The 16,388-nt window shown below is 41.7% G+C and overlaps 2 protein-coding genes across 8 annotated transcripts in view; both read right to left on the minus strand.

The window, feature by feature from the left end:
• Positions 1-9,185, minus strand: part of cc2d2a (coiled-coil and C2 domain containing 2A) — a 13,345-nt gene extending 4,160 nt beyond the window's left edge. The window contains exons 1-18 of one of the 4 annotated variants that reach the window (XM_031868444.1): positions 7,869-9,185; positions 7,633-7,714; positions 7,358-7,411; positions 7,050-7,133; positions 6,802-6,946; positions 6,207-6,295; positions 6,016-6,117; positions 5,863-5,943; positions 5,580-5,780; positions 5,316-5,475; positions 5,086-5,222; positions 4,863-4,994; positions 3,651-3,860; positions 3,418-3,524; positions 3,184-3,324; positions 2,173-2,329; positions 1,091-1,365; positions 761-938 (exon numbers count right to left, since the gene is read on the minus strand). In XM_031868444.1, coding sequence (XP_031724304.1) covers positions 761-938; positions 1,091-1,365; positions 2,173-2,329; positions 3,184-3,324; positions 3,418-3,524; positions 3,651-3,860; positions 4,863-4,994; positions 5,086-5,222; positions 5,316-5,475; positions 5,580-5,780; positions 5,863-5,943; positions 6,016-6,117; positions 6,207-6,295; positions 6,802-6,946; positions 7,050-7,133; positions 7,358-7,411; positions 7,633-7,714; positions 7,869-7,882 — 2,349 coding nt within the window. In that variant the 5' untranslated portion in view covers positions 7,883-9,185. Of the gene's footprint in view, positions 1-760; positions 939-1,090; positions 1,366-2,172; positions 2,330-3,183; positions 3,325-3,417; positions 3,525-3,650; positions 3,861-4,862; positions 4,995-5,085; positions 5,223-5,315; positions 5,476-5,579; positions 5,787-5,862; positions 5,944-6,015; positions 6,118-6,206; positions 6,296-6,801; positions 6,947-7,049; positions 7,134-7,357; positions 7,412-7,632; positions 7,715-7,868 lie in introns of all 4 variants that reach the window. The other 3 variants (XM_031868443.1, XM_031868446.1, XM_031868445.1) reach the window with 3 other exon arrangements.
• An 87-nt stretch (positions 9,186-9,272) lies between these two features.
• c1qtnf7 (C1q and TNF related 7) lies at positions 9,273-16,382 on the minus strand. Of its 4 annotated transcripts, none has more exons than XM_031868448.1 (4): positions 14,994-16,382; positions 14,829-14,916; positions 11,919-12,155; positions 9,273-10,118 (listed from the first exon to the last, which is right to left on the minus strand). In XM_031868448.1, exons 2-4 carry the CDS (start codon positions 14,848-14,850, stop codon positions 9,490-9,492), a joined length of 888 nt encoding a protein of 295 aa, XP_031724308.1. In that variant the 5' UTR covers positions 14,851-14,916; positions 14,994-16,382; the 3' UTR covers positions 9,273-9,489. The 4 variants fall into 4 exon arrangements, with proteins under 4 accessions (XP_031724308.1, XP_031724310.1, XP_031724307.1 ...); XM_031868450.1 differs by adding an exon at positions 13,638-13,728 and having other exon boundaries at positions 14,829-16,382; XM_031868447.1 differs by having other exon boundaries at positions 14,829-16,382.
• Between the last annotated feature and the right edge of the window lie 6 nt (positions 16,383-16,388).

Genomic DNA, 16,388 nt, shown 5'->3' on the forward strand with positions numbered 1-16,388 from the left:
CACACACACACACACACACACACACACACACACACACACACACACACGAGAAGAAGCTTCACTCATAACATCGACGTTCGGATGCAGATTGTTGTTGTTTTTTTGCATGATTATTGTATTTAAAGTCAGTAAACAGCCCAGTGTCAGATACAGATCAGGCTTCACTAATACTATTAGTATTAACTTATTTGTAGAACAGGATTCCAGTGGTGGCTGCGTTGTTTCTGACTCATGTGATCAAAATGTATTGAAAAAGGGATTCACAACATGTTTATCTAACAAAATATTTGCTTCAGTCCATATTAATTGTCGTTCTGCCTTTAAAAAGCAACCGTTCACACATATTAGGGAGAAGAAGAACACGAGGAGATTGATTGATGGTAATGATGGATATTTATATATTATGTGAAGCAAAATGATTTTATACATGAAATAAAGCGAGCAGCTTCATGGTCAAGTGTTCACATAGTTGAAGTCTCTGTCTGTATTTAAAGTGCTGCAGCGGTTCAGTTTGTACGTCATTGAGCCGGTCGGTGTTTCACCATGCGGTTTGGAGTCTAGCAGCAATCTGAAGGCACCAAGAGTTACATTTCATTTACCACAATTTTAAAAAATGTATTTATCCCAATTTTTTAGGGTGATGACCTCATAAAATACAACAGACATTTGAACCTTCATTGGAAAACGTCAACAGAACCTTTGAACGTTAAAGAACAGCCGTGTGAAGAACACAGTCCAGCTGATGTTTCTGCTACTGTACCTGCAGATTGATGCTTTGGGGACAGTTGAGTATCTTGAGATAGAAAATCTGTCCAAAGTGAACTCTGAAGTCAGCGTTCAGGGAGCGGCCGTCCGTTCTGGAGACTTCTTTGTTGTTGTAGAGGATCTTGATGAAAAGGGAGCGCCGTGAAACATCCTCCCTACGAGCTATTTCAGGCCTACGGGAGGAGGAAACATTAACAGACAGTTCATCTCTTAAGTCCTTTCATCTCAGATTTACCATCTCACTTTTCCTCAAAACAAGTGGAAAGAAACATGCCAGTGGGTGAGAAGAGTGGATGTATTTTGTATATTAACTTCCTGCTGGTACCTGGGGCAGAGCTCAGTGGCGGTGATGTTTCCAGATGCAGACAGATCCGGGATGAGGATGGACTCTCCGGGTTGCCTTCGTATCCTGAAGGCTTTCTCTCTGACCCGCTGCTCCACAGAGTCGAACTCGGGCTTCTCCGGAGGCTCCGGCTTCTGGGGGCCTTCCTCAGCGGGCCCCTCTGATTCACTCGCCTCCTGCTCTTCATCTTCATCCTCCTCCGTGTCATCCTGAGCCTGGCCTTTCTTCTTCTTTTTTCTCTTCTTCTTTTTGGCTTTCTGAACACGGTGAACACAGGATGTATGTGTGTGTGTGTGTGTTAATATATATGTGAATATTCACCGTCTTGATTTTTAAACCAGAATTTGAATTTTATTTATTGATTATTCTTTATTTTAGGTAAACATATTTTACTGAACAGATTTTGCTTGCACGGTAAAGTGACCAACTACACCTGACTGAGCTAAGTTAGATAAATATTAAATACATATGTAGGTACTGTAGTGCGACTGATGCTGGATTTTTGATCTATTTAAGAACAATCTGGTAACTATAGAGATATATATAGATCTATATCTATATCTATATATATTTATCAGCAGACAGACATTTAAAAAAAAAAAAAGTAAAACATAAGCAAACAAACTTGATACATTATCTTTTAAATGTATTGTTACTCATCAGCAGTGGTGGAAGAAGTATTCAGATCATTTACTGCAGTAAAAGTACTAATACCACACTATGAAAATACTCCACTACAACTAGAAGACCTGCATTCAAAACCTTACTGGAGTAAAAGTATGTCAGTATTATCAGCTAAATGTAGTTCATGTAACAGTATTGATGGACAGATTTGCTATTATATCTGATGTTTCTGCTGCATTCATGTATATGTTGAATTATAACTCCTTTATGTCCTGTTATTCTATAAGATCATCATGTTTGTCTCTGTCCTGTGAGAACCTCGTATCTCTAAAAAGAACACGAAGCGTATTCCAGCTGACCCAAGAGGTTTTTAAAGAGTTCATTTATCTTCAGAACGGGACTGATATATGTGCAGTAAGCTAAAGGCAGCATGGATCTACCTGTTTCCTTCTCCAGAGCTTCCACTCCTCCAGCTGTTTCCTGTACTCGGCCAGCTTTCTCTGGTAAACTTCCTCCATCTCTGCCTCCAGCTCCATGACCTCGGTCAAGATTTCATCCTCGTGCTCTCGCTCATCCGACGCCTGGTCCACATTCTCCCTGGAGAGTGGTTTAAAAACACATTAATGAAAAGTGTACAAACATCAGCAGAAGACACGCACATTATCGAGCATTTGTTAGGGGTACAATTATTTATTGATTTTAGGGATCTTTATTCCACTTTCACATTTAAATAAACAGAGCGCTGCTTTCACTTCCATGCTGTGCTACAGTCCTGCTAATGTAAAAAAATATTTGCATTGAAATAAGACTTAAAATAAGGTTCTTCTTCACCTGAATTCAGTACAACAGAGCTCCAACGGGCAAAACTAATAATATACTTCATTTCATACTTCTTAGTAATCATATTACTCTTCTACTCTTCAGCCGCAACTTTCAGGAAAGTTTTTCACAGACTGCTGCTGAAGAGTGTGCGCCATAAACTCATGTTTACAATGTTTACTGAGGTAATAAATCAAGAGAGAAGTAGAGTACTTTTCTCATAGACTTCTATACAACCAGAGGAGTCGCCCCCCGCTGGTCACTAGAGAGAATGCAGCTTTAACACATGAAGAATCGGCTTCACTCGGCAGAACCAGAGGTTGCTGTCTGGTGTGCGTGCGACACAGCGGCATGACCGCTCCCAAAAAGTGAAGCCAAAAGATCTTGATAGCCCCCTAGGCGCTGGATTTGATATGTTGTCCGTGAGCTAAGCACGCATTTTAAACGTCAATGTTGCCGTTGATCATTTACATTTAATTGTGGGAAGCCATAATCGTAATCACTACTCATACTAATAGTGCAATAGAGTCTCCTCTGGAAGCACAACTCTGCACATCCCATTTTATTAAAGTTCTATTGATTCTATGGAGCAGCACCAGACAGTGTCTTATTATCTACACAAAGAGATTCACCTCCTGAGGTAGAGCTTGTAGGGCGTGTTGGTGAACTTCTGGAAGTCCCTCAGGGCCTTCATCTCCTTCCACACCTTAACGATGTTCTTCAGCAGGGTCCTGTCTTTCTCCTGCTCGCTGTCTCGCAGCTGCCGAGTGTTCCTGCGATAAACAGCGGAGAGAATAATACCTCGTCATGGTTCTTAAGAGGGGACTTTGGATTCTAGAGTGAACAGGAAAATCAGGGGAACTCACCGGACCTCCAGACTGTACTCAGATATCCTCTGCTGCATGGCTTGAGTGAGGCTCTCCCCGCCGTGGATCTCAAGTATATTCCGCAGTGCACTCCTCAGTCCGTTCAACTAAAGCACACAGGAAATACACAATGTACACGGGTGGCTTGTTTGGATAATACACCAAACATGTTCTGCATGTATTCAGGGATGTTTTCACAGAGTCACCGTCACAGTCGTCTGGTGATGGTTTACCTTGTCAGTGAGGTGTCCTGTGAGGTTGTTACCCTGCCTGGTGAGGTACTGATCGTACAGCTGAGCCAGACGGGCCCCCAGGACATGCTCCCGACTGAAGAGTGGGTGATGGGAGAAGATCAGCCCAGAGACGTCCACATCCAGCTGGTAGTCTCCCTCGGGGTCCGCTGCACCAGCGATATACAGATTTGCATTCTTGGACTTTAGCGCCTACGATAGCGGATAGAACAACAACATCATCCATCATGCAACGCTCTGGAAAATAATAATCACAGTTAAAGTGGGTGCTTGCGGTTCACTCGGGCATATCTAAGTATGTGTGCAAGCTTAAAGGAAGCGTGAAACAGATTGATAGCACCGTCGGGGAGGCGCTGTAATGAAAAGTCATGCGTGACAACAATGTAAGATAAACACTCAATTAAACTACAACAGAAGCTCTGTTCTCTCGATGATCAAATGTGGCAGCTGTGTCCGTCTGCAGAGTAAAAAAAAAGAAATACATGGGAAGACAAGAGTTCTTTGGGGGTTTCCCACTCAAACACTCCCAACCAGAGAACCACAACACATCTGTGTCACCTGCATTGTTTGCTTTTTTCAGGGTCTCCATATTTGTCATGTTTTGCTTCTGTGGTCCTTCACGCCAGAATTAAAGGAGGGATGGACCGATAGAGCAGAACACTCACAATGAGTTGATTGTGGTGTATTTTCTGATGGGATGATAGTGAATATACTCATGAGTGACTTGAACAAGCAAGGGGACCTTTTGATTTATGATTATTGTGACTTTAGTGATTCTGAATTAACCCTTTAAAACTCAGTAACAGATGGAGGCAGCAGGAGAGCAGCAGCTCCTCTGTCCTGAGAGGTAGAATCAGTGTTTCAGTGAATGGAGTCTGGTGTGTTTGTAGATAGATAACATTCTTCAGAAGGAAACTTAACATATTGTGTGTGTCTTTTAATGGAGTTTAGATGTATCTGTATATTGTCAGTAGAGATGATATCACAGATGTGTCAGCCTCCACCTCTGCTCTTTCCCCCGATAACAGTCGCCCCCTCCCTCCCTGTCCCTTTGTATCAAATGACACACTGACCTTTTTCTTTTTCTCAAGATTGCAAAGGGGTTAGAGAACACCTTTCCAGTGTGTGAATGTGCACGGTGCTTTAGATGTGCCAAATGATGGAGTGATGGAAGTGAGAGTGAGTGTGTCTGACCTTCCTGTACACAGGCTGCAGTGCAGGGTCCAGGTCCTCCTCCATGTGGAAGAGAGGGGGTCTTGTGGATGATTCCTTTATGGGGTCGGGCAGAGCCACGATCCTGCCGTCATCACCAAACCACTTCTTTCCCTTAATGAAGAATTAAAATATATACAGTATATATTCATGGCTCCAGGGCCTGCGACTCTGTTCAGCTGTCTGCCATGTTGGTTGAAATTACCTCCTCCATTTTCAAGATGCGGTTCTCCAGAATGTTCTCATTGATCGGAGACACAGGAGGCCTCTCCCCGACATACAGACCCTCGTCCTCCAGGTAACGAGGCTTCATGTTTTCAGGCAGTTTGATGGAGGTTGGGGCTGTGGCAATGACAGATAAAAGGCAGGTAAAAGATCCTCAGCAGAATATCAAAGCCGACAATACATCAGGTGCTTTTGTACATTTGAGAATACCTGTTCGAAAACTTGGCGTGAAGAGGAGCTCGCTCTCCTGCTGAACAAGTTTTCGGTACCCGACGTACTCTGCTTTCTTCACTTCCAGGAAGTCCTGTGTCGATTGTTCAATGACAAATAAATTGTCCTCTTCATCTCGCACAAGTGGAGCTTCTTCATTCTGCCGCAGGACAAAGAATATGAGGCGTCGGGAATCTACAGAAAAGGTGGAAATAGTCGCGATGCACCACGTCATTTCTTACAATATTGTTGTCTGCGTCTTACCTGGTCTTCATGTTCATCTTGAATATCTTCTTCAGCATCTTCCTGCTCTTCAGCTTCTTCTTCCTCTCTGTCCTCCTCAGCTGTTCTTCTCCGTTTGTCTCTTTTCTTGCTCTTCTTCTCGGTCCCATCTCGTGGATCCGGCTCAAAGTCCAGTGTAAAGAAGTTGTAAGCCTCCTCAGCGGTCGGCAGGCCCTTTTCTGTCTGTATCTGCAAAGAATGAACAGATAAATAAAACACAAATGATTTGTTCTCGGCATTATTGCGATCTCGTCTCCGTCCTCACCCGTCTGGCTGCTTCTCTGAACTTGACCCTGCTGCTGAGGGCCAGGGGGTCCTCGTGTCTCCCAGCTCTGCCTGGATCAACCTGTGAAACACTTGGCGTTACATCTCCACTGCACCGGGTACAATCATGGTGAGAGGACTGTTTGACGCTCACCTCTCGGTCAAACCGGGTTACAGTGTCTCTGTCTCTGAGGCTCTGCAGGCGACTGGCTGGCTCCAGAGACGCCTCCTGCTGCTGGAGGCTCTCACCTTTAGACTGGAAACAGTTTGGGAAGGGCATATATTTGATTATCTTTAATTCGATTACAAGCTGGTTCGTGAAAAAGAAAAAGGATTTGGGTTTACCCTGGCTGCTCTCAGTCGCTCTTCCAGGCGACGTGTCACTAAGCTGTCCATATGAGAGTCGGGAGTTTGAGTGATTCGTGAGGAGACACCTAGAAGACAAAGCATGTCATTAAACAATAATTACATGTAATAATCAGTATTGGGGTGAATATTTACTACCTTGGTACTGTACTTGGTACTCTTTGGCCTAATCTTGTGTGTGTTGGGACCTATTTTGTGCTCTTTTACCATCTAATCTTCTTGTAATGTCTAATTCTTATTACTATTTTATTGTTAACTTACCTGCTCAAGGACTATGAGTGGAAATTAGCAATTTTCTAAAACTTGGCACATTACATCCCCCCTTTTGTAATATAAGGTTCATGTTTTTTTGGTGCACCAAAAGTTTGGATATGACAGTGTATTTTTTTTAGTTATTTAACTTGGGTAAAGGTGTTGTATGGGTGCATTTTGAGAAATTGTGGTCATTTTGTTCAGAGTTTTGTGTGCTAAAACATCCATATACTGTATACTGTATGCTGCACGATAAAAATCACACAGCACTGTTTCGGTACTGCTTCTGATATTGTATTTTAATGATATCATGGACACTAACCGCTCAGAGACCCAGTCGGGGGTCTTGATAAAACCACAGGGTCAGCTGCCTTTTCAGCCGATCCCTCGTCTTCGCCGCGGTGCTGAATGGTGGACATCTCCCCCACATCCTCATCATCATCCTGGGCTGAAGATCGGTCAAGCAGCTGACATTTGTCAAGAGATGGAATCATTATGAATCCCGCTGGAGCTTTAAAAAGTGTGCACTATGAAGCTAATGCATATAAAGGGTGCAAAGGGAAGACGTACCCTTTTCTTCCGCCTCTGTCTCTGAGCTCTTACGGTGCGTTTCAGCGTCTCTCCTGGATCTTCCTCACTGCTTTGAGGTTCCTGCTGCAACACAGACATACAACTAAGACACAACAGCAACAGCATACAAACTGTACTTCTATCCACACTGGTTATTTTAGCACAGCTGGAAAAAAAAGGTTTCATTAGCAGAGGAAAGAGAGAAGGAGTTTGGTGTTTGAGCAGCCAGCAGCACTACACACAGGAGGAGGGGTACAGCCTACAGGCTAAACTACAACACACACACACACACACACACACACACCAACCTTCATTGCAGTTCGCTGCTTCCTCTCACTCAATTTGGTGGACGGAACCAGAGCCTATCGAGTATAATTAGATTTTCTAAAGCGTTAACAGCTCTTCTATCTGTGTGTTTCTGTCGTGTGTGTGTGTGTGTGTGTGTGTGTGTGTGTGTGTGTATAAAGTGAGACACTCCTCCAGGTCTTGTTGAAGCTCTGGCTCTGGATGAACCCACACGGTTACTGTTCCACTGATCCACAGAAACAGATCAATATATCACGTTCACCTGTCATAACTTTACCTGGCTGTCGTCCTCGTGTTTGTTTCCCCCCAACGTGTCTTGCAGGGCGCGTCGTTTCTTCCGCAGTTTCTCTCGAATGTCACTAGAACAGAAATAAAGAGTTTTATTAAAAACTGTTAGTGCTAACGTTAGCTTTGATAGCTAAAAGTAGCGTCTCAGAGACGGGGACGCTAACGTTTTAGCTAACCATAAACTATACAAGAAAGACAACACACAGCTGACTATGTTTACGTTACCTTGAGGACGCCATGGTCGCGAGGATAGTTTTATTTTCAATGAAGACAAAGCAGAAAGTCACAGGACTGTTGTAGTTTAAGCTAACGTTAGTCTGTATTATAAACAAACCGTAGCTAGCTTGCTACGATGTTTGCATCACTGCGCTCGTGCCCCCCAAAACATTGTCATTTTCTGAGCAATATTTCTCTCTCTATACTGAACTTAACGTTTGTAAACGAGAGCCGTTACCGCTGCCTAGTAACGAGATAAACTACCCCTCAACCTACCTTGAGGGGTAAAACCAGCCTCAATCATACATTTTCGCGTTAAGTCCCGCCCTACTATGCTGTGATTGGCTAATAGTCGCTGCTTCGACGCGGCCTCGCATCCTTGTGATTGGGTGCTAGCTCCACCTTTTTATTTCTTTCATTTTGATTTGGTCAAGAGGTCCATGGAATTTCTTTAAACAATCAGAAGTTGAGAACTCCCGATCTAGACCACATCGGACCGGGTCCAGATCAAAAACCGCTACTATACCAAGACTGAACTATCCTAAACTAGAGAGAGCCAACGACTCTTTAATGTGGTGTAGTGTTTTTTGATCTGGTTCAATGTGGTCTAGATGTGAAAAAGAAAATATGAAATCTTTATTTTTTGCATTTTTTTTCTACTGTTATGTTTTAAAAGTATTTTCTGGGTTAATCCAGTCCATCTTTGACCAGTCTAGGTATTCGTTTTTGATCTGGACTCAGTTCAATGTGGTCTAGATATTTAAAAAAAAAGTAATACAAAAAGATAGAAATAAAAAAAAGTGAAATTCTCTTTTTTTACTTTCACAATAAGAATAAAGGTTTCACAAATTTGAAAGTGGGTTTAAGACAGCGTTAAGGCTTTATATAACTGTTTAACACACTTTCTCAACAGTAAGAGGAGCAAAAACAACAACAACGTAAATTATGTTTCCCTTAACTGCCAAATCGTAAACTAGCTTTAGCGTCGTCTACCGGCCGTCTGTAGCCAGTGTGAACCACACTTTATAGCTAAAGTGTGAAGAAAGTCGGTTAACAATGTAGCTGGCTCGATAAAACATTCATCTCCAGATTGAGGTCTAAACGTGTCATTTAAAGCAACTTAAATATAAAATATTATAACGTTGGGATACTTAGCATATTTTTTGCCGTTCTCCATATCTCTCTTTCCATTCGTCCAACGGGCTGTCAATCAAACTATTAAGAAACCGGTAACGGGTCATCAAGTCCGAGAAACCACATATGCACAAAGCCAAACACATATTCTCCTTTAACTGTTGTTTTTGGCACTATTTCCAATAAAAAACATATGTTTTGACTTTTCATGTTATAATTTGGAATATCTTTATCTCACACATGCTTTTGTTTAGCCTCTTTGTAAAGGAGAACAAGCTCTAGCAGTCAGCAACATTTATTTAAGTTATTATTGATCCAACTCCCAGCCACAACAAATACATCAGAAACGTATTCGAGCTTTATCACATAATATAATCTCACATCAGCAGATAGGTCTCGATAGTAACAACATAACTAGCAGTACACACATCTGTATAAAAATATAGTTTGACCACATGTGTAATAAAAAACAAAAGAGTGATTAGCAGTTTGTGTTTTATGAATAGTCCTCTGCCAGTGTGTCGAAGTAGTTTGTGTCTGCATAGAGCAGGAAGCCAGAGAACAAGCTGTCAGCCCAGCCCGGGTCTGCAAATAATCCATTCTGGTCGTGGAAGAAGATCTCCAGCCAGACCTCGTCCTCTGGGTTCAGGGCCATCACGGTGGCCCCAGACGCCACGTCGTGGTTCCCCGTGTTGGCGTCGAAGGTTTTGATGCGATACTGCCCGTTGTGCACCAGAGCGATGGCCAGGTGCTTGTTGGCCAGCGTGATGTCATAGGAGAAATAATAAATCCCCGCGTACGCACAGATGAACTTGCCCGTCTGCGGGTTGTAGTGTCCGCCCTCGTCAAACAGGACCTTGTTGAACTTGATGGGGGTTTTCTCTGCAGGGTAGCTGCTGGTGATTCCCACGGAGAAGGCCGATTTAGGCAGCAGGCTGCCACACCTGCAGGTTCCTGCGGTTCCACGTGACCCTCTTTGGCCCTGGTTCCCTTTCTCTCCGTCGGTGCCGGGAGATCCGGGAGGGCCCAAATCTCCGTTCTCTCCTGCGGGGCCTCGTTTCCCAGCGGGGCCACGATCACCTCGGCCCCCGATCTTTCCCGTTGGGCCAACTCTGCCCTTCAACCCTGAAACAGGAAACAAATAATAATGTTGGGGTCATCATTTCTGCAGTTACTGATAGAGAGAAGTCCTTCTGGAGAAAATATCTGTGGGAGTCAACGGCAGGAGATAATTATTTTAATGATCCCGTTTGAATTGGGCCATGAATTACACACGTTCGTAAATTTAAAAGATAATTTTTGCACGTCAAAAAAAGCTTCAGTTTGTGTGAAACCAATACGGCCGTTACCACGTTTTTATGAGTCCCACTGCTCTTCTTGGCAAGACCCGCCCTGTGCATTCAAGCGCTGGGATTGGCCAGGCGTCCACCGCTCGCCGAGGTACCAGTAACCTGATTGGTTTCAGATCCTAAACACCCCGACCAATCAGCTATACTGAGCCTGACTACTGGAGGTCTATGTCTGACCTTAACCGATAGTCTCCGTCTAAACCAGCTACGCAGAAAGGTTTTGCCAAGAAGAGCAGTGGGATTCATAATTACGCGATGTTACCTTGGCTAGCTAGCTAAGTTAGCGATGTTCCTCACAAATATAACGTTATCTTCCCTGATGTGTTTTATCCAGAGATAAGATAAGAGAAAGAAAAGTGAGACCCCAGAGAGACGTCACTGAAGCTACTTTTGAGTGCGTCGTCTTTCACGTATTTCCTTATACTTTTTTTGTTTTGTTTTATGACATAATGCGACTTTCTTGACGTGCAAAATTATCTTTTAAAACAACAAACATCATATTATGTGTAGTTCATGGCACAATTCAAACAAGATAAAACAATTATTTGTCTCTCACCGTTGACATCCTTACATGTTTTTTCCCCCCAAAAAGAGGGGCGGGGCTTCAACTTATCTATAGAATGCATCAATTATCTGTCTTTTGAATCAGCGTCTGTTCTGCACATGTTGAATCAGTCAAAGGAAACACATCCATATGATGTATTAAGTCACTCTTGGATTAGCGCCACCTTGACATTTGAACAGCACATTTAAACTATGTTATATTTAGTTAAGGAATACCCTGGAGCTACAGGGAACGCTGTGAATCACGATATGTTTGTGCAAACACAAGCGAGTTCTGTGTGGCGTCAGGTTGAGGTGGAGGTATGTGTTTACATTCCTGTTTCCACACATAATGGAAACACAACGTGACGTTTACTTATCACCACCAACAGATTTATTGCGGTTCAGATGATATCACGAGCATAACTCTGCTGGAGGAGATGATAAGCTTTCCAAATATTTTATATTTCTTATGGCAGTTTTACCTCCTGAATAATTCTAAAGGAAATTAATCTTTACCAAGCTGTGAACAACCAGGATGAACTGTTATTGTAAGGCGTATGGTGGAAAGCTCTGGAATAAAAGTGAGATTTTGATCTATTTTTCTTCCATAACTCGAGGAAATAAAACATTTATTTTACTACTTTGTCTGTTTACGTCTGTAGATTTCTACTAAATTCACCAAAAGTTACCATTAGATAATACCTCATTTGCATATTTAAACTTCAGAAAACTTGTAATACAATAAATACTCCTCTTAATGTGAGTGGTGAAGTTTCATGGTGATATCTATGAGTTCATTTTTTTGCCCTATTCACCTGTGTCTGCAGTGTGTTCTATTCCTTCACACTTCTTTTCATAACCACGCTATTAATGGCAACAAGTTTTTCTATGTAAGTCATCACTTCATCATGCCAGCTGCCAAGTAAAGGAAACTTCTTTTCTGTGCCAGCTGTTCTCTTGCTCACATCTTTATACTGTTTATCTATCGCACATAAACTGATGCCGGATCTGTTTATGTTTCATAAAATACCTGCGTCTCCCTTCTCTCCCCTTTCACCCTTCCTGCCATCTCTGCCATCTCTTCCCGGGATACCCACATTCCCATCCGCTCCCGGGGGCCCACCGGGACCGGGTCTGCCGGCGGGGCCCGGTGACCCGGGGACGCTGCAGATCAGACGTGGCGCTCCTTTGACTCTGGTGTCAAACAGCTGTCCGAAGACACAGTGGGAGAGACACACCAGCACCATCAACGCCCACAGCTTCACATCTGGAAAACACAAACAATCAGTGGTCACAGAACGTTATCCACGTCTCCTGTGCTTTTAGGACACACATGGAGATCATCTTTCCATATATATATGTAGCATTATTTATCAATAATTAAAAGCAGAGAGGTTTTGTTTTTGCAGATGTTTAAAAGGGAAAGATAAGAAGCAAATGATGAGAAGACCATAAGAAGACAGCAGCATTGGCTGCAGTTTATTTTTTAATGTATACATTTCAATTTCCCTCACTACCTAAAACAGTTGATGGTAGTTTTCTCCTCAAATTATCAATTGAGACAATCTGTACAGCTTCATATTCCTGTTCCTGCAGCCTCTAAGTAGCTAAGAATGTCTTTATGTTTAAAGCTCTCTCTGATTATAATAATCTACCTGTAAATATTCCATCCATCCATATCATCGTGTCTTCTTATTATAGGATCAGTTGGTTCATAATGACGTCTCTATTATTATGTCTTTATTGCGTAATGCTATCACTGACGTTGATCCTTTTTCATGCTCTGTTTGAGTTTGACCTGTCTTATTATTTCATATTTATATATATTTTTGTTATATTTTGGTATCGTTTAATTATCTTGTTCTTGTTTTTGCTTAAGTGTATTGTATGATTGAAAATGAGACAGGACATCTCAAAGGGTTTATTCCTCAAAGATGTTGAATAAAAGACAGAAACAGTGCGTCTCGGTGCCAGACTCTTCAACAAGGTTCTGACCACAACCTGTTATCAGTTTTCATGATGCTATAAAACACTTCCAGTGGTGTTGTCATGGACGCAGACGGAACAAAAGCATAGTTAGCAATAATTAGTGGATCTAATTTGTGATGGAGAGCAGCATGAGGCCAGATGTGGCTCACAGGCTGATGTTCTGCCTCTCATTGCATGTGACCTCAAACCAAACCTTTGTCTCTGTTCCAAGTCCCAAAAACATTCCAGAATTATGACATAACATCCAGCTAAATTCCTGTCAGGGGAATCTAATCATGAAGCAACGACTTGATTTTTATACGTTTATGTTTCAGGGAGAGAAACTGACAGATGTTGGACATCAAACATTTCATTATATAATCTATGGAAGGTGATCAAGATGTTTTTCTTCGGGGGTTTTGGGCCAAATGCAAAAGACAATTGAAGATTTATGGACTCCATTGATACACTGGTTTGTTCTCTGCACACATGGGTGTGAGAATGTGAGCTTCACATCTGCTCTCTGGCTGTCTGTCAGAATGTGTAATCATCTTTATCTGGATTTAAAAATAAATCTTAATAAGTCTTTTCTTTTAAACACACGCCACAAGGGACAAATGACGTGCGTACTGACGGGACAGTAAACACGAGGAGATAAACAGGAAGGACACGTGCAGCTGCTGTGAAACACACACACACACACACACACACACACACACACACACACACACACAAGCCTGTGTGCTGTTAGCGTATCCAGCATGTTTTTAGGGGCAGTGACCTGGCCTCAGAGCCGGTGTGAGGTCCTGTGAGGGAGAAACCCCGCCCGGCAGTTCTGCTCTGCAGCGATGAGGTCAGCGTTGGTGAAACAGCTATTATTAAAGAAAGAGTCGTCGCTTTACAAACATGTAAACACGATGAGGACACTGATGCATGTGAGAAAAATGCTCTGACATGGATTTACATGCAACATTGTTTTTCATGCACTGATTATTTGAAATTTTTGTCTATTTTTCCTCCATAACTCGTCTTCTGTCAGACTAGAGGAAATAAAACATTTATTTTATACTTTGTCTGTTTACGTCTGTAGATTTCTACTAAATTCACCAAAAGTTACCATAAGATAATGCCTCATTTGCATATTTAAACATAACATTTCAGAAAACGTAGTGACTAAAAATAACTGTCTTAATGTCAGCAATGAACTGGTGAAGTTTCATGGTGATATCTATGAGTTCATTTTTCAGATATCATTCATTGTCAACAATTACAACAATGTATTAATAAAAACATGGAGAACGTGGGCAGTATTCTCTCTGATTCATGGAGTGATACAAAGAGATATCCATAACTCCCTCTGTAAAAACCTTTGACTCCACTACTGTATGTCAACAACATGAATCCAATGTTTACATTTATGTTCTGGAAATGTATGAAAATGAGCACATATTTAATAAAATAATGCCTTCTTTTGCATATTAGTTACAATTTGCACCTGTAGTGTTAAATCTTAAGCTACACCTTTAAAAGGGAAATAAGTCAACATTCATTCGAAAGTAAAGCTTTCTTTTAGTTTCGTCTTTCATCAGGACGTTTCCCAGTGAACACGTGGAGCCGGTCAGCTTCTTACAGATGAAATAAAGAGATTGTGTTTTGGCTTCTCTGCGTCCACTTTAAACAATGGCAGCCTCCGTCGGGGCCTCTGGCTGCTTTGTAATTGAACTCAGGCACACGTTTAATGGTTCCTTGGGTCGGCAGGTGGTTTATAAAACCAGGTCATGGTGTTAGAAAAAGTTTGAGAAGAACAAATAAGACATCGGACTTCTTTTCCTTATTTCAGTAAATGTAATCACACGCTGACACGCACAGACATGTGCAAAGTTATTCAAGGTATTCACTGTGAATCCTGCAGAAGCCTGTGTTTCATCATGTGGTTTAAGTCCCTGGATGAAGTATGTAACAGTGTTCTTACCCCACATTTGGCAGCTGTTCATCTCCAAAAGCTGATCCCACGCTGTGTGTTGAGTGTCCTGCGTCCTATCTGCTCAGATCCCGGTCTCCTGTGAGATTCGACCCCTCGGTTAACATGTTGTCCGTCTCTCTTTATTTCCTGCCGTGCTTTCATATGTGTGCGTACATGAGCTCAGCTGCCTTTTTCGCTGCTGACGGTGTTTTGCAGCAGCAGCAGCAGCAGTCTGCACTCGCTCCATCCAACCCTCCCTCCTCTTCCTCTTCCTCCTCCTCTGACCCACTCCCTTCTCCTCCCTAAAGCAAACAGCCAGCATCCAGACTCTGCGTGTGCAAACAGAATCAGCTCCATTATGTCATGGGTGAGGATTCCTCCCACATGAGACACTTGGACTTGGTAGAATAAGGCTGCTGTTCTATGAAAAGTCAGATTTAATGAATGGGAGAAGTCATTTGTGCCTCATTGACCTCACAGTTTCTGACTTTGTGCTCTAGATGAGGCCAGAACTGATGAGGAAGTGTGCTGAAATTATTTTAATTTTCAATTATTATCAAATATCATTACATAAAATGATATGATTATATTAGCTGTTTTTCTTGATTATCATATCAAGTTCCTGCCAGTAAAGGAAGAAGTATTTCGACCATTTACTTAAGTAAAAGTAGCAATACCAAAGTGTAAAAATACTCCAGTACAAGTAAAAGTCTCAAAGTATCAAAAAGTGAAAGTACTCATTCTGCAGGAAACGCTCCTTGTGAGATATACAAGATGATATATGACATTAATACTGATGCATGAATGCACATTTACTGTTGTAGCGGGTTGAAACTACTTTATATACAGGTAGCTGTTTAGATTCAGTTCTGCTTCACACATTCAAAATGATGTTTTGCTAAATAATTAAACGGTTACTTCAGAGCAAAGGGAGGAAATGTGTCTTTGGTGGAACTGCTGATTCCAGATGTCTATAAGTTATAACAGACATTCACAAATCATCTTTAACAACACACAGTATTTCATAAGCTTATCATCAGCTTTTCTATGTAAAATTTTAAAAGTAATTGGTAATTACAGCTGTCAGGTAAATGTAGTGCAATAAAAAGTACTTCTATTTCAAATATAGAGCATAAGAAATCCTAAAACTGTACTTAAGTCAGTTTGAGGGAGCTTACGGAAAAATATGAAATATTAAGTATTTATCTTTTTTTTGGTAGATTATCATAACAATCTCTCTGTGACGTAAAACAACATTATCACGGTCTCCTGTTGTTTCCGTCTACACTCATGCAGCAGCAGCAGCAGCAGCAGCAGCCATGTTGTGTCCAAACAGAATGGGTCTTTATTCAGGAAGTGAAAGAAAAACAAAGGTTGTAATCAACACCCCATTTAAATACAAAACCAACAAAAATAAAAATAAACATGATATTCATTTTGCATATCAAAGAACCATTCAGTAATAATTACAATCCAAACACCTCATAAACCACTTTTGTGAATCTATACACAAACTCTGATTTAGAAATAAGTCACTTTGACAATAAAATTACAAATATTCAGCTTTAA

Source organism: Anarrhichthys ocellatus, unplaced genomic scaffold (assembly GCF_004355925.1).
Source record: "Anarrhichthys ocellatus isolate YVR2014 unplaced genomic scaffold, GSC_Weel_1.0 scaffold42, whole genome shotgun sequence".
Taxonomy (NCBI): Eukaryota; Metazoa; Chordata; class Actinopteri; order Perciformes; family Anarhichadidae; genus Anarrhichthys; species Anarrhichthys ocellatus.